Source organism: Octopus sinensis, linkage group LG14 (genome assembly GCF_006345805.1).
Source record: "Octopus sinensis linkage group LG14, ASM634580v1, whole genome shotgun sequence".
Lineage (NCBI taxonomy): Eukaryota > Metazoa > Mollusca > Cephalopoda > Octopoda > Octopodidae > Octopus > Octopus sinensis.
In genome coordinates, this window is record NC_043010.1 from 65,542,899 (window position 1) to 65,569,456 (window position 26,558).

The following is a 26,558-nucleotide window of genomic DNA, read 5'->3' on the forward strand; positions in this document are numbered from 1 at the left end:
GGGGCTAAGACAAACACGTCCTGTTATAGAGCAACACTCACCAACTGATTGGAAACATCAGCATGATCCTCACGTGTCATTCCTTCACCAATGGCTGATTTCATAAGACGAGACAGTGATGGAAGCACATTGATTGGAGGGTAGATCTATGAAATGACAGAGAAAGAGAAAAAAGGTTAGAGAAATTTGAAAACATGGACAAAAATGGCAAATAAAGTCTGTCGCGAACACTCACCTGAGTCATAATACACTAAAGAAGCACCAGTTCTTAAATTAAAAAAATGGTGCTTCACTATTTTAAGAGGGATCAAGAAGAGTGTCCTAACAAATTGTAGGCATTGTATGGCTGAAAGAAGTTCATTTTGCAATCATGGGGTCCTGGTTTTGGTTCGACAGTATGGGATCTTAGCCTCAAATTGACCCATACTTTGTAAGTGAAACTGGGTAGGACAAAATTATATGGAACCACTTCAGATGGATGATAGCTGGAATTTAAAGGACCAGCTTTGTCACATGATATTTCACATTGTTTCCACCAAGGGTACATATGTCAGTGGGATTCTGAGACCCCCTTTGGTCACGACACAGACCATGGGATTGTACCTAGAAAGTTACCCTCCCAGGCACAAATCCGAGCAATGTTGTTTACAGAAGACCAGCAGTCGCCCATGCACACCGGCCTCCGCTCTCCACGCCACCAGTGTTAGCAAAAGGAAAGGCAACAGCCAATACAGCTTGGCACCTGTGACATCGCGACTCATTTCTTCAGCTGAGTGAACTGGAGCAATGTGAAATAAAATGTTTTGCTCAAGAACACAACACGCAGCCTGGTCCAGGATTCGAGCTCACAACCTCACGATCGTAAGCTCGACACTCTAACCACTGAGCCATGTCAGTGGGATACTCAGCCACTTACACATTAACTCAATGAACCTGAGGAGTTGTGTTGATCAAACGACCCTGTTGACCAGAAAAATTCCGACCATGGTCCATTTATTTACACATCTTAAGTTATTATCATTATTCTTCATCCTTCTGTTCTCAATAAAACATAGACTTGTCTTCCAAGACATCTTGTGTTCATACCAAAAATTAAACAAGCTAGAAACATCTACTGTTGAAGATCCAAAACAAAGCCTTTCATTACAAAATGGTTAACGCATATGGAACATTTCCCAAGAGTAATTACTGTTGTTGGATTGCTTACCTGTCTGTTGTGTAACTGACGGTCAACATAAATCTGTCCCTCTGTGATGTACCCAGTTAAATCAGGAATGGGATGTGTGATATCTGAAAAATAAAATATGCTTATTTACATAAATGGTTTTTCTTTTCTTTTTTTTTTTACTGGCTCCCTTTTCCTAACTCTTTTTTTCTCCTCCTTTCTCATCTTCTCTTAACTTTGCATCTGATACATCATACTTTTACTCTTAACTTCCACTTCATAACTTTTTACTTTGAGGGTCAAATTAACAATATTCACTATGAACGTCCCTTAGACGATTGTTGTTGTATTTGAATTCCTCATTACTGATCTGTCTATATATATATATATATATATACACACACACACACACACTTGCAGTGTGGACGGGTATCTATAAGCCATTTAAAAACACACAAAAACCATTAGATACACTTCTACATTTAAATTTTATTTCTGTCAAAATATTTTTGTTGCTTTGAAACCACAACCTGTTCACTGACAAAATTCTGTGCTGCACAGAATTTTGTCAGTCAACAGGTCGCAATGAAAATATTTTGACACAAATTAAATTTAAATGTTGGAGTGTATCTAACGGTTTTTGTGTGTTTTTAAATGGCTTATAAATACCGTCCATGCAGCAGTTGTTTTTGCTTCAACACACGATCTCAGATCAAGTCACTTGGTTAACAGTTGTCATATAAAAAAATTTTTTAAATACACACACACAGCACCAGGTTACCATTAATAACATTGAAATATATAGAACCAAAAAAGTTGTCTGTCCCTGCCCAGCAGTTCAACCTACCATCATTAGGCATAGTAAGAATAGGAATTTGTGTGATGGAGCCATTGCGACCCTCAACTCGACCAGCCCTCTCGTAGATGGTAGCCAGATCAGTGTACATGTAACCGGGGAAACCACGTCGCCCAGGCACTTCTTCTCTGGCTGCTGAAACCTGAAATACAACAGAATGGTATGGTCAGCCACATTGGTGAGGATGAGGGGAGAGATGGAGCGGAAGTTGAGTTGGGTTGATGGACAGGATGAGGAGAGCAAGAAGGGTGTCTTATATGTGGAGAGACAGGGAAGAAACACAGGATGTCAAGGCAAAGAGAGAGCAGTACAATATGAGAAGAGGGGGAGTATGTGCATAAAAGTGTGTATGTGCTATTTTTATGTCCACTTTTCCATAGATTAGACAAGTCTGTTTTAACACAGCATCTCTCCATTTGTTGTGGTCCGTCATGATCTTAGTGAGGCCCAGCATCTTAAGATCAGACCTCACCACTTTTGCTCCTCATAACCCTGATCTTTCTCTTTTGTAAGATGTGATTAGAAAAATATGTAGGAGAAAAAATTCTAAAAAATAATGTATACACTTGAAAAGTGTATTGAGAGAAGAAAAGAGAGTTTGTTTGAAAGTGTGGGCCCAATGCTTCTTTGAGGAAAAAGAAACAAGAGGTTAACAAAATAGAAAACCTTCATAGAAACTCATTTTCCTTCATCAAAGCCTGTTCTGATCAAAAACGAAATCAGCCTTCAGCTCCCATCATGTTTTTTTCAATATACAACCTTTAAACCCATATACTATCCACATTGTCAATCTGTAGCAGGATCTCTCAGCAACTGCTTACATATTTTGATCAATGTTAAAGACACTGAGGCCTTGCACCTGAGTATTTTCAGGAATATATTTGGACAGACACAACTGTGTGAGAGAGTAACACCAGTTTGTTATCAAGTATGTCTTTCACTTGTTGTGGCCAACAAAGGTGAAAAGCACTAAGTGAGGCAGCACAGATTTATACAGTCAAGATATATATATATATCATCATCATTTAATGTCCGTTTTCTGTGCTAGCACAGGCTGGACATATATATCCCTCACTCTCTTTCGGAGAGGTACTGAGCACCTACACGCACATATATACACACGGCAGTAACTTCCGCCTACCGAATTCAATCACAAAGCTTCGGTCGGCTCGGGGCTATAGCAGAAGACACTTGCCCAAAGTGCCATGCAGTGGGACTGAACCTGAAACCATGTAGCTAGGAAGCAAGCTCCCTAACCACACAGCCATGCCCGCGCCTACAAAAATGTAAGCACATATACGCAGCGCTGGTATATATATGTGTATATATATATATATTATATATATATATATATATATATATATATATATATATACACACACACACACACACTTGCAGTGTGGACGGGTATCTATAAGCCATTTAAAAACACACAAAAACCGTTAGATACACTTCTACATTTAAATTTTATTTCTGTCAAAATATTTTTGTTGCTTTGAAACCACAACCTGTTCACTGACAAAATTCTGTGCTGCACAGAATTTTGTCAGTCAACAGGTCGCAATGAAAATATTTTGACACAAATTAAATTTAAATGTTGGAGTGTATCTAACGGTTTTTGTGTGTTTTTAAATGGCTTATAAATACCGTCCATGCAGCAGTTGTTTTTGCTTCAACACACGATCTCAGATCAAGTCACTTGGTTAACAGTTGTCATATAAAAAAAATTTTTTAAATACACACACACAGCACCAGGTTACCATTAATAACATTGAAATATATAGAACCAAAAAAGTTGTCTGTCCCTGCCCAGCAGTTCAACCTACCATCATTAGGCATAGTAAGAATAGGAATTTGTGTGATGGAGCCATTGCGACCCTCAACTCGACCAGCCCTCTCGTAGATGGTAGCCAGATCAGTGTACATGTAACCGGGGAAACCACGTCGCCCAGGCACTTCTTCTCTGGCTGCTGAAACCTGAAATACAACAGAATGGTATGGTCAGCCACATTGGTGAGGATGAGGGGAGAGATGGAGCGGAAGTTGAGTTGGGTTGATGGACAGGATGAGGAGAGCAAGAAGGGTGTCTTATATGTGGAGAGACAGGGAAGAAACACAGGATGTCAAGGCAAAGAGAGAGCAGTACAATATGAGAAGAGGGGGAGTATGTGCATAAAAGTGTGTATGTGCTATTTTTATGTCCACTTTTCCATAGATTAGACAAGTCTGTTTTAACACAGCATCTCTCCATTTGTTGTGGTCCGTCATGATCTTAGTGAGGCCCAGCATCTTAAGATCAGACCTCACCACTTTTGCTCCTCATAACCCTGATCTTTCTCTTTTGTAAGATGTGATTAGAAAAATATGTAGGAGAAAAAATTCTAAAAAATAATGTATACACTTGAAAAGTGTATTGAGAGAAGAAAAGAGAGTTTGTTTGAAAGTGTGGGCCCAATGCTTCTTTGAGGAAAAAGAAACAAGAGGTTAACAAAATAGAAAACCTTCATAGAAACTCATTTTCCTTCATCAAAGCCTGTTCTGATCAAAAACGAAATCAGCCTTCAGCTCCCATCATGTTTTTTTCAATATACAACCTTTAAACCCATATACTATCCACATTGTCAATCTGTAGCAGGATCTCTCAGCAACTGCTTACATATTTTGATCAATGTTAAAGACACTGAGGCCTTGCACCTGAGTATTTTCAGGAATATATTTGGACAGACACAACTGTGTGAGAGAGTAACACCAGTTTGTTATCAAGTATGTCTTTCACTTGTTGTGGCCAACAAAGGTGAAAAGCACTAAGTGAGGCAGCACAGATTTATACAGTCAAGATATATATATATATCATCATCATTTAATGTCCGTTTTCTGTGCTAGCACAGGCTGGACATATATATCCCTCACTCTCTTTCGGAGAGGTACTGAGCACCTACACGCACATATATACACACGGCAGTAACTTCCGCCTACCGAATTCAATCACAAAGCTTCGGTCGGCTCGGGGCTATAGCAGAAGACACTTGCCCAAAGTGCCATGCAGTGGGACTGAACCTGAAACCATGTAGCTAGGAAGCAAGCTCCCTAACCACACAGCCATGCCCGCGCCTACAAAAATGTAAGCACATATACGCAGCGCTGGTATATATATGTGTATATATATATATATATATATATATATAGGAGAATATGTTTTGGTGATTGAAAATATACCTGAATCCTAAAACATGTAAACGTTTTTAAATTTTGTGATAGATTTAGGTTTAGGAAGGGCACCCAGCTGTAAAATCCATCAAAACAGACACAGTAGCCTAGGGTAGTTTTTCTACCTGGCCACATCCTGTCAACCGTCCTACCCATGCATGCATGGAAGATGGACGTTAGATGATGATATGTATGTACACACTGACCAGCACAGGTGAAAAACCCTAAGCCAGGTATATACATATCTTCTGAGGCCATAATCTGATTGGCCTCTGTATTTGAACTACTGTCTCTTTCTAGCTGAGGTCAAAGATTTCTCACAAACAGAAAATGGAAAACACCCTACTTCGCTTCCCTGGCTTCCTATTTTCCTTTTCTCACAAATACCCCACATTTCACTCTTCTCAAAACAACCCTTACACACTGAACCAGTGGGAAAATCTATGTGATCACTCCACCTGCTAAAAATATCAGCTAAATCTCCCTAAAATGACATCCTACAGCTTCAAAAAACAGAAAAGGAAAAATCAGCTGATGTAATTTCTGATATACAAAACAGAAAATAAGATGGGACTGTCATAGCTGGAATGCCTGTCACCTTGTTTCTACTTAATCAGAGCCAATCTGAGTTAAACAACATACCCTCTATGTGGACATACAACTTTACTAGAAACAGTAGCCAAGTACCCCTCAAATCGCATTCTATCATCTTAAAAAAGGAAGGAGGCATTTAGCTAATATAGTTTAAGTTACACTGTTGTGTCTGGGGAGAGTCATTTTCTTTTTGTGCCTTATAATGTAACACACTCATCGGCAAAATTTCCACTTATTTCTTATTTAAAAATAAAAATAAGAAATAAGTAGAAATTTTACCAGTGAGTGTGTTACATTATAAGTCACAAAAAGAAAATGACTCTCCCCAGACACAACAGAATATGCTTCAACACACGAACTCATATAAAGAATCTTGCAAACCAAATCCAAAAACGAAATTTAAGATAGACTATTCTTCAGAAAGAAAAGTGAAACTGTTATGGTTGGAATACCTTTTCTCATCCGTCTGCACCATCACGAATGACTTAGGCTCTAAACAAAAACACCCACCACTACTTTCAATGTGTGTATCTGACTCCCTGAAGAAACTCACCTCTCGAAGAGCTTCAGCGTATGATGTCATGTCGGTGAGGATGACCAGAACGTGTTTGTCACATTGGTAGGCCAGATACTCAGCTGTGGTCAGTGCAATCCTTGGTGTGATGATACGTTCAATGCTGCAAAACAATACAGAAAGATGACCAGATAGAGAAGAGGAAGCAGCAAGAGCCATCTGTTCCCGTGCCGCGTATGGCACATCCATCATGAAATAGTGTGACATTCACAACACAAGGCTCACAAAAAACATTCAAGTACTGTGTGGAAGCACTCCGTCGGTTACGACGACGAGGGTTCCGGTTGATCCAAATCAACGGAACAGCCTGCTCGTGAAATTAACGTGTAAGTGGCTGAGCACTCCACAGACACGTGTACCCTTAACGTAGTTCTCGGGGATATTCAGCGTGACACAGAGAGTGACAAGGCCGGCCCCTTGAAATACAGGTACAACAGAAACAGGAAGTAAGAGTGAGAGAAAGTTGTGGTGAAAGAGTACAGCAGGGATCACCACCATCCCCTGCCGGAGCCTCGTGGAGCTTTAGGTGTTTTCGCTCAATAAACACTCACAACGCCCGGTCTGGGAATCGAAACCGCGATCCTATGACCGCGAGTCCGCTGCCCTAACCACTGGGCCATTGCGCCTCCACCATCATATAATAGTGTGACATTCACAACACAAGGCTCACGAAAAACCTTCAAGTACTACAACCCTACTAAAAGAGAGACATACAATACGCCATCACTAGTTTTACAACCAGAACACAAAACAAATTTACGTGCACACAAAAGGCTGGTTGCTTAAAACAATATAGTAACTGATTTATTTATTTATCATACTTTCAGAGTACACATGCTTAATATCCAGTACAATCTACATAGTCAGCATATACTCTTTACTCTTTTACTTGTTTCAGTCATTTGACTGCGGCCATGCTGGAGCACTGCCTTTAATCGAACAACTCGACCCCAGGACCTATTCTTTTGTAAGCCCAGTACTTATTCTATCGATCTCTTTTGCCGAACTGCTAAGTAACGGGGACATAAACACACCAGCATCGGTTGTCAAGCAATGCTAGGGGGACAAACACAGACAAACGCATATATATATATATACGACGGGCTTCTTTCAGTTTCTGTCTACCAAATCCACTCACAAGTTCTTTGGTCGGCCCGAGGCTATAGTAGAAGACACTTGCCCAAGGTGCCACGCGGTGGGACTGAACCCATACATATATACATACTTTTGTCAAAAGAAAAATTTTATACAAGATTTGTGCACACACTAATCATAAATTTCCTTTCTCTTCTCTCTCACAAAACCAATTTATATCTTTATCATTACCTTTACTTTTATTCTATTTTTATTCTTATTTTTACCCTTTTACCCCTATCTTCCTCTCTCTTCTGTACACATCCACTCACAAAATCCATTTATGTCTATCTTACTTTCTCGCTCTATAAAAACATTTACAATATGCATACATCATTCAAAATACTGCCAAAATATCACCTGGATTTACCTGGGATTTTAACTAAAGACCTGTACCTTCATGGAAGTACTGACCAACATTCATATCCTCTGGAAAAAGATGAGTTGTGAACATTATATATCACATGACGAAATAGTACTTACGTGGGGTCATTGGCCAAATTTAAGAAAAGACACACATTTTCCATGGAACCATTTTCTTCAAAGTCCTGTTTAAAGAATCGAGCAGTTTCCATGTTGACCTGAAAAAGAGAATGAGATTTCAAAAGATTTAGCATCACCTCATATAAGCAAAGGCCACACAATGACATTCAAACTCCGAGTAAAGTTGAAACCATTACCTCTAATTAATACACTAGAGTAGAGTAGTGAGTAAATATTCAGTAAATGCAATTAAAAACACGAAGATAATTAAGCTGAAACACTTACACCCATAGCAGCGAACACAATGGCAAAGTTGTCTTCATGATCATCCATAATACTTTTACCAGGCAGCTTCACTAAACCACCTTGACGACAGATCTGAGCAGCAATCTGAAATACAAAGCAATGGTTGTAATTATTTCAGGAATAAAAATCAAGGTCGATTCTAGTAATCAATGGCATTCATTTTATTGCATCTATATATATTTTTTTTTATTTCTTGTGAGTTTTTTTTTATAATGTTTAATAGTTTGACAGAAAGTCATGTTGATAGAGCAGCAGTGATAACTCTTGATCAACCAGATCTGTGGTCAAAGACATTCTAACCATGACCAAACCTGTTTATTTGTATATCAGAATGGCATTATTTACTGTATCCTCTTTTCTTTCTAAGGCAGCAACATGTCATTTGAGAGAGATCTGGCTGTTATTTTGAGCAAGTGGAACTCAGAGAGATTTGATTCTGTGTGATACTGAATGTGTGCAAAAGTGGTTAAGAATTCCCCAGTCAACCTGTATTAGCTGTATATTTTATAGTAGCCTTGAGTTAACCTATACCTTATGAAGGAAATTAGGCAGAGGAAACTGTGTAAGCAAACCAATCAGATGTGTCTACATATATAGAAAGACCAAGGAGGACAAGGTGAAAGCTATTCCCTTGGTGCTGAACTTTGCAAAGGAGTTGACAAGGGACTGTAACAGGCAGATTGCTGTGGTGGAGAATCCAAACCATACAAACGAATAAAAACACACATAAACAGGTTGTGTGTGTGTGTGCACACGTGCAGGTATGTGTGTATGTCTATATTTATACACACACTCACACACCAGGTAAAGACAACCTTTTGCAAGAAGTGGGCTGCATGAGGCATGGCTCATCACCAAGAGGGCCACATGAGGCATATCTCATCACCAAGAGGGCCACAACACTAAAATTGCTCAAGGTAGTATTTCATTAGGCATGCCATTCGGAAAGTCCTGCAACTGCAGTTTGCTCATGACTAATAATACAAACACACACAAATACTACACTACACACACACCCACACACACATGTTGCAGCGCCCCCATGATGAGCTTGTCCAGAGCACAAAACTATCGGATCTTCCCCTGGGATGGCATAAGCGGAGAGGTGGTCAACTGAAAACATGGCTCATGACAGTCAAAGTAAATACAGAGCTTGTTTCCAGCCCTCAAGTCCTTAGCATTCTTTGCTGGAACCAGGAGTGGCTTCAACACGCTGAAGAATCGGCTGCTAACAGATGTGCATGGACTGCTTTGACCCATAATGTGGTGAACTCAATAGAAGCCGTTTTAACCCCTCCTGGGTGAATGCCATTACAAGAAGACACATACATACATATATATATATATATATATATATATATATATATATATAATATATATATATATGGGCCAAGACTACCAGCATCACAAACAAAATGTCAATCAAAAATACCTTGTGATATTTTGGTAAACCCTGCTGTTTAAGTCAAAGTTTAAATGTTTGCATTTCCCCAACATTTGATAAAATAGCTATCAAAGTACCAGTCTCAATATATTCAACTAGAATCCCTTGAAGGTAGTGCCCCAGCATGGCCACAGTCAAATGACTTAAAAGACTACATGCATGCTTGTCTCCAATTCCATCAAGTCAGTGTAACATAACCTTTTTCTCTGCCACAGCCCACAGAATATCCCTTGTGGTCAACCTGTGTTGACTAAACAGAACCCAAAGTCAACTTCCAAACTCAAATTTTATTCCAGGGCATCTTATACTATAGCCTTATATTAAACAATGCCATGTGAATTAAATTTAGTAAACAGAAACTGTGCTGAAGCCCAGCTGTCTGGGTATCCCAGTGTAATGGTAGTTGCATCACATAAGGTAGGTAAATCTTAAGTTAAGCCGTTTGAGGAAATGAGTATAAATAATTAAATGAAACACTTGAAAGTGGTGTGCCACTATGGCCACAGTCCAATGATGGAACAAATAACAGTAAAAGGCGGCAAGCTGGCAGAATCATTAGCACGCCGGGCGAAATGCTTAGTGGTATTTCGTCTGCCGTTACATTCTGAGTTCAAATTCTGACCGAGGTCGACTTTGCCTTTCATCCTTTCGGGATCGATTAAATAAGTACCAGCTACGCACTGGGGTCGATGTAATCAATTTAATCCGTTTGTCCCCTCTGTGTGTAGCCCCTTGTGGGCAGTAAAGAAATAAGAAACAATAACAGTAAAAGAATTGAAAAAAGCACACACGCACACACACACACACACACACAAAAAAAATATAAAATAAAAGATCAATACCTCGTTATGTGGTAGACCAGCAGCTGAAAAGATGGGAATCTTCTGCCCACGGGCAATTGAATTCATTGTGTCAATGGCTGAAATACCTGTCTGTATCATTTCCTCAGGGTAAATACGAGACCAAGGGTTAATTGGTTGACCTTATCAGGTAAAAGGGAGAGAAAATATAACAATTAACTGCACAGAAAAAAAAATAATAAATCCAACTTCATTCCCAACAATAACTGAAACAACACTGAACTAATGAGGGTGTCTCTACATTTATGCTAGAAATAACTGCTAAACTTCCTTCAATCACACCCAACAGTCTTATAAAAAGGAAGTACAAATTACATAATGCAGTTCTATATTTACCCACTAGAGTAATGGGGTGGTCATGACTGGAATGCCATTATTTCACTAGATTCCTCTAAATTCTTGGTTATTCTGTAAATTTTTCCCCCCACCTAGCTTAGTCAAAAAGGATGGGGCAGCACACATGATCCTTTTTTTTTTCAACTTCTCTGAGACTTGTGAGAGAAAGAAAAGAAGGAAGTTATATGCAAACTGAAGATCTCAACCAAAAAGTTTCATCTTTCTCACAGCAACCACAAACCAATAACAGAGAGTAGCTGCCATATTTTTTTCTGTAGCTGACAGCTCTGATGAGCACAGGGTTACACAATTGGGGTATTATCTAACACCCAGTGCAAAACTGATTAGTAAGACCAGCTGTAATGGATATATAATACTGTACGCTTCAATTCTTTCAGTTTCTATCTACCAAAATCCATTCACAAGACTTTGGTTAGCCTGGGGGCTATAATAAAATGCTTGCCCAATGGGACTAAGCCCAAAACCACAGGCATGGTTAGGAAGCAAGTTTCTTACCTCCCCCCCCCCCAACACACACACACACACACACACATAACCACACCAGACATTGTTTAGCTCCAACAATTCCACCAATCCGCCTCCTTGAAATTGTTATTTTATTTTACTGACCCCCAAGTGGATGGAAGGTTAGGTTGACCTTGGCAGAATTTGAACTCACAGAGCAGCCAGCCAGAACAAATCTTACATTTTGAACAAATTAACGACTGCCTGTTAATAGACTAGTTTGTATAAATACATTTGGCTCAATAAAAAAACTCCTGATTAACAACATAATATAAAATTTGTAAAAGCAGTGCATACCCTGAATATCCAAGAAATCCTCAGCAAGGACTCCAGGACCTTTGTCAATTGGCTTTCCAGAACCATTAAAAACACGACCTGTAACAGAGATAAAGGAATGATCAAATTTATGAAAACAAGACATTTGTACTACAGAGCCAGAGCCAGTTTTTCAGCCAGGTTGGTATCAAAAGGGTTAAGAATTGTTTCTCTATTATATATTTTAACCCTTTCATTACTGCATTTATTTTTAGATGCTCTGAGTTTCTTTCAATTACTTTAAATATAACAAAGAATTTAGTAAAATAACTTAGTTATCATTAAGCTAGTGTTAGGAACATAAATTGTGATTAAGGTTTGGTGGAAGATTTTAATTCAAAAATTATGAAAACAAGACATTTGCAGCCAGAGCCAAAACCGGTTTCAGCTGGGTTGGTATCAAAAGGGTTAAAAGTTTTTATTATATTTTTTATAAATAGATATTATTAGGAATTGTATTTTGAAAAACTGCAAAAGTATTTCATGTATTGTAGAAGTATAATCAATTTATCATGCATTGATTTTAACTAGAAAATTTAATATATCCCACCATCACCAAACAAGGGCCACACAGACCCTGTTTGAGGACCACTGACAAAGAGAGACATGTTTACATTTATGTCAACATGTCTGTTAACATAATGCTGAACTGATATTACCAAAGAGTTTTAAATACTGAAACAATAATAAATAGAATTCTTAATATCAGTGAAACTGGTTTTTATTACATCTGGGCTGTTATGAAAATATGGGTTGGATAGATCTAAAAATTTACATATTTATCTGTGAAGTCCACACATGAATAAGATAAGGAATGTAGGAAATTCAATGCTAGATTGTTACTTGGATTGGAAAGGCTGAATGGTAACGTAAACTTCAAATGTAAAAGAGTATGAAATCAAATACCTATTTCTTTATTACCCACCAGGGGCTAAACACAGAGGGGACAAACAAGGACAGACATAGGTATTAAGTCGATTACATCGACCCCAGTGTGTAACTGGTACTTAATTTATCGACCCCAAAAGGATGAAAGGCAAAGTCGACCTTGGCGGAATTTGAACTCAGAACGTAGCGGCAGACGAAATACCGCTAAGCATTTCGCCCGGCGTGCTAACAATTCTTTCAGCTCGCCACCTTCGAGGTATTTGATATCAGCATGCAGTTTATATCATTTTATCAAGAAGAACCCTCACTCACCTAACATGTCTTCGGAAACAGGCATCCTAAGAATGTCGCCAGTAAACTCACAGGTTGTGTGTTTAGCATCAATTCCTGATGTTCCTTCAAACACCTGTAGTTACAGTTCAAAGAAAATATATTAATTAGTTTTTCATTTGAATGATATATATTTCAGATCAAACCAAATCATATCTGTTGTTTGGCAAGGGATTTGAGCTGAGATCAAATAATGAAACTTAAACAACTGCTTTGCAGTAGATTCATGGTAATTATTTGGCACACATATTGTAAAGCTAAAAAGGAAGCCTCTATGCTGTCATTTGACTAGCTAGAAATAACAGCCAAATCTTTGTCAAAACAAACCTTACTATCTTAAAAACTGGAAGAATACATCAGATAATGTGCCGGTGGCACGTAAAAAGCACCATCCGATTGTGGCCATTGCCAGCCTCGTCTGGCCCCCATGCCGGTGGCACATAAACAGCACCATCTGATCGTGGCCGTTTGCCAGCCTCGTCTGGCACCTGTGCAGGTGGCATGTAAAAAGCACCCACTACACTCACGGAGTGGTTAGCGTTAGGAAGGGCATCCAGCTGTAGAAACACTGCCAGATCAGACTGGGCCTGGCATAACCTTCTGGCTTCCCAGACCCCAGTTGAACCATCCAACCCATGCTAGCTTGGAAAGCGGACTCTAAACGATGATGATGATGATGATTCTAGAAATATTAGTATGATAGAATGATCAGAAATGGAATATCTTTGATCCTAAAGTGACTTACAGCTAAACAGCAACTATACAGATACTGTTACAATCTCATTTGTTTTTATTCTGTAATAGTATCAAAGTGTTTTGTTGTATATCCACAACTTGGTCACTCATATTCTGTTCCATTGTATCACTGTAATATATTGTTATAATGTGCGAGTGGCACGTAAAAAGCACCCACTACACTCACAGAGTGGTTGGCGTTAGGAAGGGCATCCAGCTGTAGAAACATTGCCAGATAAGACTGGAGCCTGGTGCAGCCTTCTGGCTTCCCAGATCCCTGGTCGAACCATCCAACCCATGCTAGCATGGAGAACGGATGTTAAACGATGACGATGATGATGAATCGGGCTTTATTTTGTGACAGTTAGAAATATAGCTGTGTGATTGATAAGCTTACTTCCTGATCATGAAGAATGTATGTACATACATACATGTTAATGAATGTGCATGCACACACTCACACACATGAAGATCAGTGTGTACACACATTCATACATGTGAACACACAAGTGAATGTATATGCATACACACACACAAACACACACACACTAACACAGTGTAACGTCTTTTTTTTTCTTTGGTCAGTAAGTGTTATTTCCCATCTGTTTCTATTTAGAAATCGAAGGAAATGACTTCTATTCCCTTCCAATTTTGCTTTTGGAGACCTTGACATCAATGGTTTGAAACTGACCCATTTCCCATTATACTTCACACAGATTCAGCGCTGAGTTGCTGAAGCAGAAATATCGTTATAGCAAATATTCTGCTCAATGCCACAGATTTGCTTGTCAGTTGCTTGACCTCAACCACTTCAGCAAGTCCTTTAGCGACTAACAATATGTGCATCTTTAATCATGAGAAGGAGTGGTGGGGGAGCATCATAGCCATGTGTTAAGAGGGGTTCTTTGGGGTTTGAATAAATCTAACAAAGGCAAAGTTTGAAGGAAATATTAGCCAATTTTCATACTTTCTAGGGGTAAGCAAATAAGAAATAACAGTTACTACCAAAGGACAAAAATCATTTTACAGTATAATAGTTAAACCTTTAGAATACTTCAGTTACTGTTACTGTTTAGCCCAAGGATAGTCCTGATCGAATAGGCCTATGATCAAAGTCATTGACAAGAACTAAATTGTGTAATATGTTCTTCTTCCTTTTTTATGATGATCAGATTTCAGGAAATTTGGCTGTTATTTCTAGCAAATTGAGTAACAACACAGGCTCCATTGCTAACTCAAAAATTCTTTAGTTTTAGTCTTACAGGTAAGATGTTTAAGGTGTTTCATGTTAGAGGATATTGGAAGAGAGAGAGAGAGAGAACTTTTACTCACCTGGACAACAGCTTTGGAGCCACTGACTTCAAGCACTTGACCACTTCTTGTGCTGCCATCGGCTAAAGTCAAACGAACAATTTCTGCAAATTTTGGAAACTAGAAAAAAATAAAAAATATTTGGTGAGCAGAGAGAGAGAGAGACAGAGAGAGAGAGAGAGTGGATATTGGAAACAAGAAAGTAAGAAGTATTTAATATTTTATCCACAAGTTGGTGAGCAGGCAGAATTGTTAGCAGACCGGGCAAAATGCTTAGCATTCTGAGTTCAAATGCTGCTGAGGTCGACTTTGCCTTTCACCCTTTCAGGGTCAATAAAACAAACACCAATTAAGCACTAGGGTTGATGTAATCGACTTACCTCCTCACCCATAGTTGCTGGCCTTGTGCCAAAAATTGAAATCAATATTTTATTTATAAGCCCTTCAAATATTTAACAAAACTGAAGTAGGCGCAGGCATGGGTAGGCGCAGGCATGGGTAGGCGCAGGCATGGCTGTGTGGTTAGGGAGCTTGCTTCCTAGCTACATGGTTTCGGGTTCAGTCCCACTGCATGGCACTTTGTGTAGGTGTCTTCCGCTATAGCCCCGAGCCGACCAATGCTTTGGTGATTGAATTCGGCAGGCGAAAGTTACTACCGTGTGTGTATATGTGCATGTAGGTGCTTGTGCCTCTCCGAAAGAGAGAGAGGGAAGCCTATAAAGAGGCCAACAGGTTTTTCTTTTTTTTTTTTTTCAACTTTTACAGGAGGAAAACACAAAATATGCATTTGTATAAATGTAATTGAAACTACACCACAACCTCAACACAACAAAACACTGCCTGACTGTATCTTAGTATTAGTTGTTGTTTAACTTCGAATCAGTCTGGAGCAAGCAGACGAATTATCAAAGATAATCCCCTTCTGACCATATTTACGACTGGTTCGACCAATGTGTCCTTCCCCTTTCAAGATGACATTGTGTGATGTCATGGAATTTGGCTGCTATTTCTAAAGCCAAAAGAATTACAAGGGTCAGATTTTACAGTTGTAGTCTTTTAGTGTTTGTAGTTGTTTCGAAATTTTACTTAAGTTGTGAGTGATGTTGCGGGGTGTCTTAACATCTATCACAATTTCTATAACATTTTGAAACACCTATAAACACTAGATACATTAAAAACATATCTAAAGGCTATTACAATAAATCCTTATCTCTCCCATGGTTGGCGTTGGGAAAGGCATTGACCCGTAAAAGCTTTGCCAAAACAGACAGTGGAACCTGGTACAGTCTTCTGCCTAGTCTAACCCATGCCAGCATGGAAAACAGACGTTAAATGATGATGATGATGATGATGATGCTGTTGTTCTCATGTAAAGATCCACACCAACTACTATATTTGATGACATGTAAGACACTTTCTTCCAAAATGAAAAACTTAAAACCTTATTCTGGGCCCTGACATTTCCTATTATTGGTTAATTTTGATCCAGACAGTTTCTTCCACCTAGCTTGACTCCTCATCATCATTCACCATCAATGTCCCATGCTAGCAGAGGTTGGAAGGTTTGACAAGGGTTCAAAGAGTTGTAGACTGTACCATACTCCCGTGTCTGCCTTGCATGGTTTCTACAGCTTGGTGCCCTTCCTGATGCCAACCACTTTACAGTGTGTACTGGGGGCTTTTTTTCATGCCACCAGCACCACTGAGATCACCCTGTAAGCTTGCAAGGCAATAGACTCTGGGAGGGGGGATGCTGCTTCTGTATGGTCGGTGAGGGTTAAGGTGTGGGGAAAGAGGATAGGGTAGAGCAGGTTCTTGTAGTGGAGCTGCACGACTGCTCACATTTATGAGAGGGAATGAGTTAAAACTATCTCCTAGGAGGTATGACAGTGATGACGAAGTGTCCAGGTGGCACCTCAAGACATACAGCATCTCGAAAGAGTCCAGAAGCTGGCTACCTGCATGGTTCTTGGTCTCAAGCATTTGTCTTATGAAGAAAGGCTGAAGACACTCGACCTTTATTCTCTAGAAAAACGACGACGCCGTGGTGATCTCATTCTTGCTCACAACATCATAAGTGGAAAGTGTAACCTCTTGAAAGAGCTGTTCTTCACTCCTGCTCCAGAGCGTTGGCTGCGGGGTCACTCCGAAAAGCTCTATCTGCGACGATTTCATCACAATCGAAGGGAGGGGCTTTCTCCATCCGGGTTGCGGATCCGTGGAATAAGCTGCCGGACGAGATGGTGAAGATGCCGACGACCACTCGGTTCAAAGTCTCCCTTGACCACAAATGGCCTGAACTCTTTATATGAACATCACCCTGTACATAACTCCATGTCCCCCTACATGGCCTTGCTTTTTGCTTTTTGAGCCAAAAAATTAACTAACTAAGTAGGAGCAGTACCGGGGGGGGGGGGGGATACAGGGCGGGAAGTGGAAGAGGGAGGATGGCAACATCTGTAAGGATTGAGGTGAGGGAGTGCACAAGTTGGAGAGGCTACAAGGATACTAGCAGTATGGTAATAGCAAAACCATTGACAAGGGAGAAGAGAGAGAGATGACATCTTAGGGTACACTGTACAAGTGGAGAGAGAGATAAAATGCCCATGCATCATTTATACCATTAAATAAGTTCTAAAATTGCAGAATTCATTACTGGGCAGTTTGGCTTAACCCTTTCATTACCAACTCGGCTGAAACCGGCTCTAGGCCTGTAGTACAAATGTCTTGTTTTCCTAAGTTTTTAAACTAAAATCTTCCACCAAACCTTAGTCACAATTTATGTTCCTAACACTAGCTTAATGATAACTAAATTATTTTACTAAATTCTTTGTTATATATAAAATAATAGAAAGAAACACAGAGCATCTCAAAATAAATACGGAAACGAAAGGGTTAATGGGAAAGCCCTTGACACGTAATCACAGGGATGTGAGTTCGAGTCTCGTGGCTGGCCGGTAATGTATTTTTCTGCAATGTATGGATAACTCATCCTGTTCACACTATTTCATTAGCATTATCACGTGTTTGAGAATAATAAAAAAAAATTATTTCTGTATCTTTCAATATGTGTGTGTGTGTGTGTGTGTGTGTGTGTGTGTGTGTCAATGCTTCATTTAAAGTCCAGCTTGAGACCATTTGTTGGCATGACAAAAAAAAAAAAAAACAGAAAACAAAGTGAACTGCACATACCCAAACTAACACTAGATCTTACACTGCACAGACAGTGAGAAGAATATTTCACAAGGAGTGATATCAGTCAAACTAACACTGTCAATCAACTACCCCCACTGACAGTTCACTCAATTTTTATTTATTGTAATCGATTAGTCCACTTTCAGTCACGTGGGGGTGTTCAGGATTCTCCCATAACACATACACAAACGGTGACCCTACACCAACCACTATAAATATGGCAAAACAACACTACAACTTCAGGCCCACAGATGACTGTCTCCTTTCTTTAGTCTATTCTTTCAACACAAGCATGGAATAAACTGCCTGCGTCAGTTGTTGACTGCCATGACACTGCATCTTTTAAGGCCCTCATGCTTTCCGAAATCTGCCGAAACTACACCTGATTATATATACACTTTAGATGAGTTGTAGTGCACCTGAGCACTGTACACAATTATTATTATTATTATTACAAAAGCCTCCATTCAAATGCCATAGCTGATTATATAAAATCCCCATTAAGGCCCACTAAACACACCAATTTCTCATCTTCCTGTCACCCAAACTCTATTTTTCTTCCACCATCATCACCTCACCCCTCCACACACACACAAACATCTTCCAATTCTTCTGACCCAGAAGGAGAACCCAGGAGAATTACCTCCACTCACTGGCGTGATTTTTCGTTGTTTTTTCCCCACCTGCAAAATTCAACTTAGAGATGATCAAACTGTGTCATTAACCATATCAATTTTGCCAGGGTCAAAAGGGACCTTTAAAAGCCACAAGCACTATTCTTCCCTCAGGACAAAAGTTTTTTTTTGTTTGTTTTTTTTTTGTTGGTTTATTTTTTAAAGGAAAGGACATATCAATCAAAATATTTTTCACAAGTACTTACCTTGACATCGTCCAATATGACAAGGGGTCCATTTACACCAGTGACAGTCTTGTAAGCTAAAGATAGAAGATAATAATGGGGTTATTTTCTCTGAATTAAAAGTATTTCAAAATAAGGCAATTTAAGTTTTACATCAGGTTTTTCATCTTAGCATTGAGTGCAATCAGTTTTTTGCCCTTGTGTTAATAGACAAGAAAGAAGCGGAGTTGGACTAACAGTATTCTATCAGGGATCTGAGGAGGGTCACTGTGGTGCCATAAGAGAAGGGTTAAGGGTCATGTCATTGCATAATAGTAATTAAAGCTATTGTGTTACTGTGTGGCTACAATGGGGGATTAAGTATTGCTGTGTGACTATAAGGAAGGGCAACGTGTTTCTAGGGGACGTAAAAAGCCACATTCAGATGGTACTTTTTACGTCCCACTGGCACAGGGAGCCAGTCAGGTGGCACTGGCAACAACCCATGCATGATTGAGAGAGACAGACAGACAGACAGATGTGTGTGTGTCCCACCACCACCACCACTTGACAAGCAGTGTTGGTGTGTTTGCATCCCTGTCACTTAGCAGTTCAGCAAAAGAGATCAATAGAACAAGTACTGGGCTTAAAAAAGAAGTACTGGGGTCGATTCCTTCATCCAACTAAAAATTCAAGGTGGTGCCACAGCATGGCCGCAAAAGATAATGTAGTTAATTTTTTTGGGGGGGGAGATAAGGACTTGGCAAAATTTTGCACAAGTTTCAGATTTAGCTAAACTTGAACTCGCCTCTGTCTCATTCACGGCACCACCTGCCCACCAAATAGCTGATGCTTAATTCATTTGTTCCCTTAAGTCACTGATGAATAAAATTTAGAAAATAACTTCAAAAAATATTTCTCTGGATATCAATTGTTAAAGACACCCCATTGATTTACGGCAAAAATAGGGTCGAGATGAGTGAAAAGGGAGTTTTAATGTTAAAATGTTAGAAACCACAGATTTAACTCAAGCATTCAGATTACTCTGGCAAACTTAATGTTTGTTTGTTCGTATTGCTTTGAATTAACCCGCAAGCACTTAAACCAGTCATATCCAACCAAAATATGTTAGCCGTTTTATTTTCAAACCAACCAGATCCGGCCTATCACACCTACCCTTCAATGTCATTCAAAAAATATAAAATCTCATCATCATCATTTTGAAGCAACAAAATAATTCAAAACAATGTAAAAGGATTCCATTTGACCGAATAATCTGAATGCTAAGGGATTAGTCATGCTTTATCGCATAGCTTCAAGGTTTCAAAGATGTGATTGTTTATTTTTAGAATGGCATTATAGGGTACGAGTAAGAGGCTGGATCTGGCTAGTTTGAACATAAAACAAACTATTCGGGCCAGATATGGCCAGTTTAAATGCTACAGGGTTAACACTATAGTTGATTAGACAGATAGATAAGGCACATATTTTAGTGATTAGTGTGTTAGATTCACAACAATGACATCACGAGTTGAATTCCTGAACAGGGATGTATGTTGTGTCCTTGAACAAGGGCCTAATTTTTATGTTGCTCCCAGCCAACTCGACTGAAAATGAGCACCAGCCTTGTGATGTTATAGCCCTCTTTCCTCCAGTCCCACTGCACCTAGAACAGTAGTTCTCAAACTTTTCAAAACATTGTACGTGCTGGTCCCCTTACAGTTTTTTCAATGATTTGCAGTCCCCAATAAAATGCAGAATTTTATATAACGGAAAGAAAATGACATACATTCATGTACTGTAATTTCCAGGCTATGAACCGCACTGCCCATAGACCCACAACTTAATCCAGACAATGCCCCGTTGGGATACAACAAATGCACATGAAAATATGGGGAATCAGTTGAACAATTGGTTACAAAACAAATGAGAAACGAAAAATACTGACAGCCCATGCATGATCAACTGTTATACGCACATGTTTTCCATCAGCCACTCACACTTGATGCACAAGTGTGATTAGCAAATGCGTGTGTAGGAGTAGCATGGGTTTTTGGGGCCAATGGCAAAAAAAGGATGATAGCATTTGAAAAATGGAAAAGTCTTGAAATTTTTAAACTTAACTATCTCAAACTATCTCATTTTCATGACACCTCAGCATCCTTTTGCAGTACCACTAAAATCGCTTTGTACTCCCCTAGGAGACCACAGACCCCAGTTTGAGAACAACTGAGCCGGAAGCAAGAAAGCGTGTATATCTGGTCACGCCTAAATCAATTAGTGAAAACAAGGTACATGCTACCAATTCATACCAGTTTCTGAGTGACAGCTTAAATAAATAAATAAATATATATTTGAATTTCATGTTAGAAGTGGCTCAATAATATAAGCATTATCAATATCACATAATGTATGTGCAAGTGTGTGTGTGTGCAGGCACACGGCTTTGTAGCTAGCATATTCAGCTCACAATCATAAGGTTGTGAGTTCAATTCCCAGTAGTATGTTGAGTCCTTGAGCAAGGAACTTTATTTCACATTGCTCCAGTCCACTCAGCTGGCAAAAATGATTGTACCAGTAATTCAAAAAAGCCAGCCTTGTCACACTGCGTGTCAAGCTGAACCCCCACTTGGGAACTACAGTAATTCCCAAGCAGGTTGCTCCATTAATTGGATCAACTGGAACCCTTGTCATAATAAATGATGGAGCACCAGAAATGTGTGTGGGGTGTTAAAAGGCCACAAAGATACAGTACTTTATGTAATGAGGGTCCCCTTTAAAATTGCACAGTGTTAAAAGAAAAAAAACACAGTACACTCCAAAGCTGTGCAAAACAAAATCACCCCAGAAGCAAACAAGAGTGACAAATACTGATATTTTGTGGTTATTTCTGTTCTCCAGTACCACATATGCCTCTACCTCCAAAACAAGCGGCAACAGCCAGCTACAAGTATTTATACAGATAGTATGCTGTGTTTTTAACGCTACTTGTCCTTAAAAAGACTTCCTTTAACCTCTCAACATATTGTCCTGTATATTTTCATTCAGAGATGTCGAATAAATAAATATTTGAATGAAAACACACGTTCACTGTACACTGAGGCATACCGTAAATCTTCAAGTATAGTCCGCCCTTGAGTATAATACGCGGGGGATTTTTAGGGGGCTGTACCTCTGAAAAACCTAAACCTTGCGTATAATACGTACCCCTTTTCAAACTTGAGTCATGCATAATTAAGCCAGCAGCACCTAGTCGAACAAACGCTTCCACGCATACGTAATACAATAATGGTGATGTTCTTAACTGTTATATAGGAATGTAAATATGTTTACAAATTGTTTTTGTTACATGTTATTCAGTGTTCTGAATACTTTTATTTTAATAAATGTTGCTTACAGCAAGTTATGGATGATTCTTTTAAGACTTCATGGCTTTCAGGCTTAGCTTAAGGTATTTTTGCACCCGACATCACAAAATGCGTCTGAATAAACATTGCCAGACAGCAAATAGAGACTCAGACATTGCTTAGAAAATATTTTTCAATTTTAACCTCGTATATTGTACGCACTAGGGATTTTGACCTTTAAATTTGGGGAAAAAAATGTGGATTATACTTGAGGATTTACGGTATGTCATTTATTTCAAACCCCAAATATTTTGTTCGTGATGTTATTCCTGCTTTCTATCATTAACTAGCAGTAATTATCATTTCTATCAATGTGCCGGTGGCACGTAAAAAGCACCATCCGACCGTGGCCGTTTGCCAGCCCCGTCTGGCACCTGTGCCAGTGGCACGTAAAAAGCACCCACTACACTCACGGAGTGGTTGGCGTTAGGAAGGGCATCCAGCCGTAGAAACATTGCCAGATCAGACTGGGCCTGGTGCAGCCTTCTGGCTTCCCAGACCCCAGTTGAACCGTCCAACCCATGCTAGCATGGAAAGCGGATGCTAAATGATGATGAACTTCATATTAAATCATGACTGATCCAAAATAATTTATGTACTTATTCTTCCTTATATGCAGATTCAAAATAAGTAATAAAAAAATAGACTTTTTACATGGACATTGAAAAAAAAAATGTCCATGTTGAGAGGTTAATTTAAAATACAACTGCTTCACAGCATATACCAACACACAAACATTAACTATATGATATTGTGTGTGTGTGCGTGTTAGAAGCAAAATCTCTATAACCTATTATATCCATTTTTCTCTTTTATAAAAACTGAAGTCATGTTTAATGTGTACATAAAGAGATAACATAGACAAAGCATAAACTGATAAATAAAGAAGGGGTGTGTGAAGGAGAGAGAAGGAGGGAGATAAGCTATAATGATTTATTACCTATATAGATATAAGCAACACATAGTGTGGTGCTGTTTAGCCTAGATCAGCCATAAACCAGCAGACCTCTGATCAAAAATGTTCCAGCCATGACCATCTCTTTTTTTATTCTGACACTACATTATTCAATGTGACTCTTTTTCTTTCCCCACCCCCACGCACAAAGCTGTGAGATGTGATTTTAAAAAGTTTTGACTGCTACTTCTAGCAAATCAAGTGAAGGCACAGCCTTACTCATTGACTCGTGATCTGAGAGGGTTGTTTAATACCAAGTCAGCAGACCATCCTGTCATTGTCTCTTTAAGCCATATCATAATCAACATGTCTGCCTCCTTTTTAAAAATAGTGTGATATGACTGCTGTTTCTTGTAGGCCAAAGGACCATGTAGCCATTTCCTAATTAGCTCCCATATATTTTGTAGGAGACTGTAAAGGTGGGGGTGGGGGTGAGGGGGACATGGCAAATAATAGGGATGAGAAATAAATTATATATTTCTCATATATGTATCTTTTGTTTTTGTTTGTTTCTTCTCAAGCCATGCCTGGCTCATAAGGGCCAGTTTCCTGGTTTCATTGGCATATAGGTTCCCCACCTGGATGGGACGCTGGTCCATCGCAGGTGAGCTGCAAGATGCAGGAGGAAAGAGTGAGAGAAAGTTGTGGCGAAAGAGTCAGCAGAGGTTCGCCATTACCTTCTGCTGGAGCCACATGGAGCTTAGGTGTTTCGCTCATAAACACACGCATTGCCTGGTCTGAGATTTGAACCCACAAGTCCTCAACCACAAGTCCGCTGCTCTAACCATTAGGCCATGTGCCTCCACTACATATGTATGTATACATGAGAAATATATGAGAAATAAAGTCATATTGTGAAGGACAAGGACAAATAAGGTAGGAAGTAGTTAAATACACATTAATAAACCCAACCTCTTTCTTAGCTTGTGCAACAGTGTGAGGCATGGCTGCATGGTTCAGACGCTCATTTTGTAACCACGTGGTTTCAAGTTCAGTCCCACTGTTTGGAATCTTTTATTATAGCCCCAGGCCAATCAATCCCTTGTCACATACACACACACATACACATACATATATATGATGGATTCTCTTGTCATATTTCATACATGAGGCCTAAAGAATTACATTTTTCCTTCTTTTTCGGAATGATCTTGTGTGGTCGATGCCAGTGCCATCTGACTGCCACCCCCACCTCTCAATGCCGGTGACATGTAAAAAGCACCCACTACACTCTCAGAGGGGTTGGCATTAGGAAGGGCATCTAGCTGTAGAAACCTTGCCAGATAAGATCAGAGCCTAGTGCAGCCTCTTGGCTTGCCAGTCCCCAGTCAAACCGTCCAACCCATGCCAGCATGGAAAGCAGATGTTAAACGATGATGATGATAATTGGACAAGCAAATCCTCTGAGTAACCCACTCAGTGACTGGTTTAAAGCAGAAATGGCTTGTGTTGGACCAATCATACTTTTTGGTACTGCTGATAGTAACAGTTGGCTCAAATATGCCGCAAGACTGATGTACAACAAACCTCAGTTGGATGGTAGTTGACTCGTGAGTCAAAGAGTGACTCTTTGGTAGTTGACTCATGAGTCAAAGGATTTATGTGTGTGTGTGTGTGTGGTAAGTAGCTTGCTAACCAACCACATGGTTCCGGGTTCAGTCCCACTGCGTGGCATGTTGGGCAAGTGTCTTCTGCTATAGCCCCGGGCCGACCAATGCCTTGTGAGTGGATTTGGTAGAGGGAAACTGAAAGAAGCCTGTCGTATATATGTATATATATATATGTATGTATGTGTGTGTGTGTGTCTGTGTTTGTCCCCCTAGCATTGCTTGACAACCGATGCTGGTGTGTTTATGTCACTGTCACTTAGCGGTTCGGCAAAAGAGACCGATAGAATAAGAACTGGGCTTACAAAGAATAAGTCCTGGGGTCGATTTGCTCGATTAAAGGTGGTGCTCCAGCATGGCCACAGTCAAATGACTGAAACAAGTAAAAGAGTAAAGAGTATATATACACATGCACACATATATATACATACACACACACACACACACATATATATATATATATATATGTATATATATATATATGTATATATATATATATGCACGCACACACATATCTATATACATTGTGTGCATCTTTGTTGTTCTCCACCACTGCTTGAAACCAGTGTTGGTTTATTTACGTCTCTGTGACAGCTGTTTGGCAAAAGAGACTGATAAAATAAGTATCGGACTTAAAAATAAATACTAGAGTTGATGTGTTTGATTAAACTCATCCAAGTGGTGATCCAGCATGGTTGCAGTCCATTGATAGAAAGAAATAAAAGATCTCTCGAAAGGCAGCAAAATAAGGTTGGCCTAAACAGTTTTCATCCTATTTAAAATATCTCTCCACAGACTGTGGATACATGAATAATTTATAGAACCAGCTGTCAGTGGAGCATTAGTTATACAAATCAGATTTTCCAGTTTAGTGAAGTCTTTAATAATAATGACAATTAGGGCAGCGAGCTGGCAGAATCGTTAGCACACCAAGCGAAATGCTTAGCAGTATTTCATCTGCCACTACGTTCTGAGTTCAAATTCCGCTGAGGTCGACTTTGCCTTTCATCCTTTCGGGGTCGATTAAATAAGTACCAGTTACGCACTGGGGTCGATATAATCGACTTAATCCGTTTGTCTGTCCTTGTTTGTCCTCTCCGTGTTTAGCCCCTTGTGGATAGTAAAGAAATAGGTATTTCGTCAATCTTTACATTCTGAGTTCAAATTCTGCCAAGGTCAACTTTGCTTTTCATCCTTTTGGGGTCGATTAGATAAGTACCAGTTACGCACTGGGGTCAATATAATCGACATCCCTTTGTCCTTATTTGTTCCCTCTATGTTTAGCCCTAAGAGATTAATAATAATGACGATATATATATATATATATATATATATATATATATATATATCTCCAACCCATGCTAGCATGGAAAGCAGACGCTAAACGATGATGATATATATATATATACATATATATATATATATTATATATATATATATGTACAATCTCTCTTTTAGAACTGAAACAGGTGGCTGTACAGTCTATAATGAGT

At 39.3% G+C, this 26,558-nt stretch overlaps 1 protein-coding gene across 1 annotated transcript in view; it reads right to left on the reverse strand.

Annotated features, from left to right (window-relative positions):
- The window catches only part of LOC115218857 (V-type proton ATPase subunit B), a 38,219-nt gene that overhangs the window by 5,291 nt on the left and 6,370 nt on the right, over positions 1-26,558 (reverse strand). The window contains exons 2-12 of the mRNA XM_029788808.2: positions 19,139-19,194; positions 15,085-15,183; positions 13,000-13,093; positions 11,782-11,859; positions 10,606-10,745; positions 8,299-8,403; positions 8,014-8,111; positions 6,376-6,499; positions 3,848-3,998; positions 1,208-1,290; positions 42-146 (exon numbers count right to left, since the gene is read on the reverse strand). Coding sequence (XP_029644668.1) covers positions 42-146; positions 1,208-1,290; positions 3,848-3,998; positions 6,376-6,499; positions 8,014-8,111; positions 8,299-8,403; positions 10,606-10,745; positions 11,782-11,859; positions 13,000-13,093; positions 15,085-15,183; positions 19,139-19,194 — 1,133 coding nt within the window. The remainder of the gene's footprint in view (positions 1-41; positions 147-1,207; positions 1,291-3,847; positions 3,999-6,375; positions 6,500-8,013; positions 8,112-8,298; positions 8,404-10,605; positions 10,746-11,781; positions 11,860-12,999; positions 13,094-15,084; positions 15,184-19,138; positions 19,195-26,558) is intronic.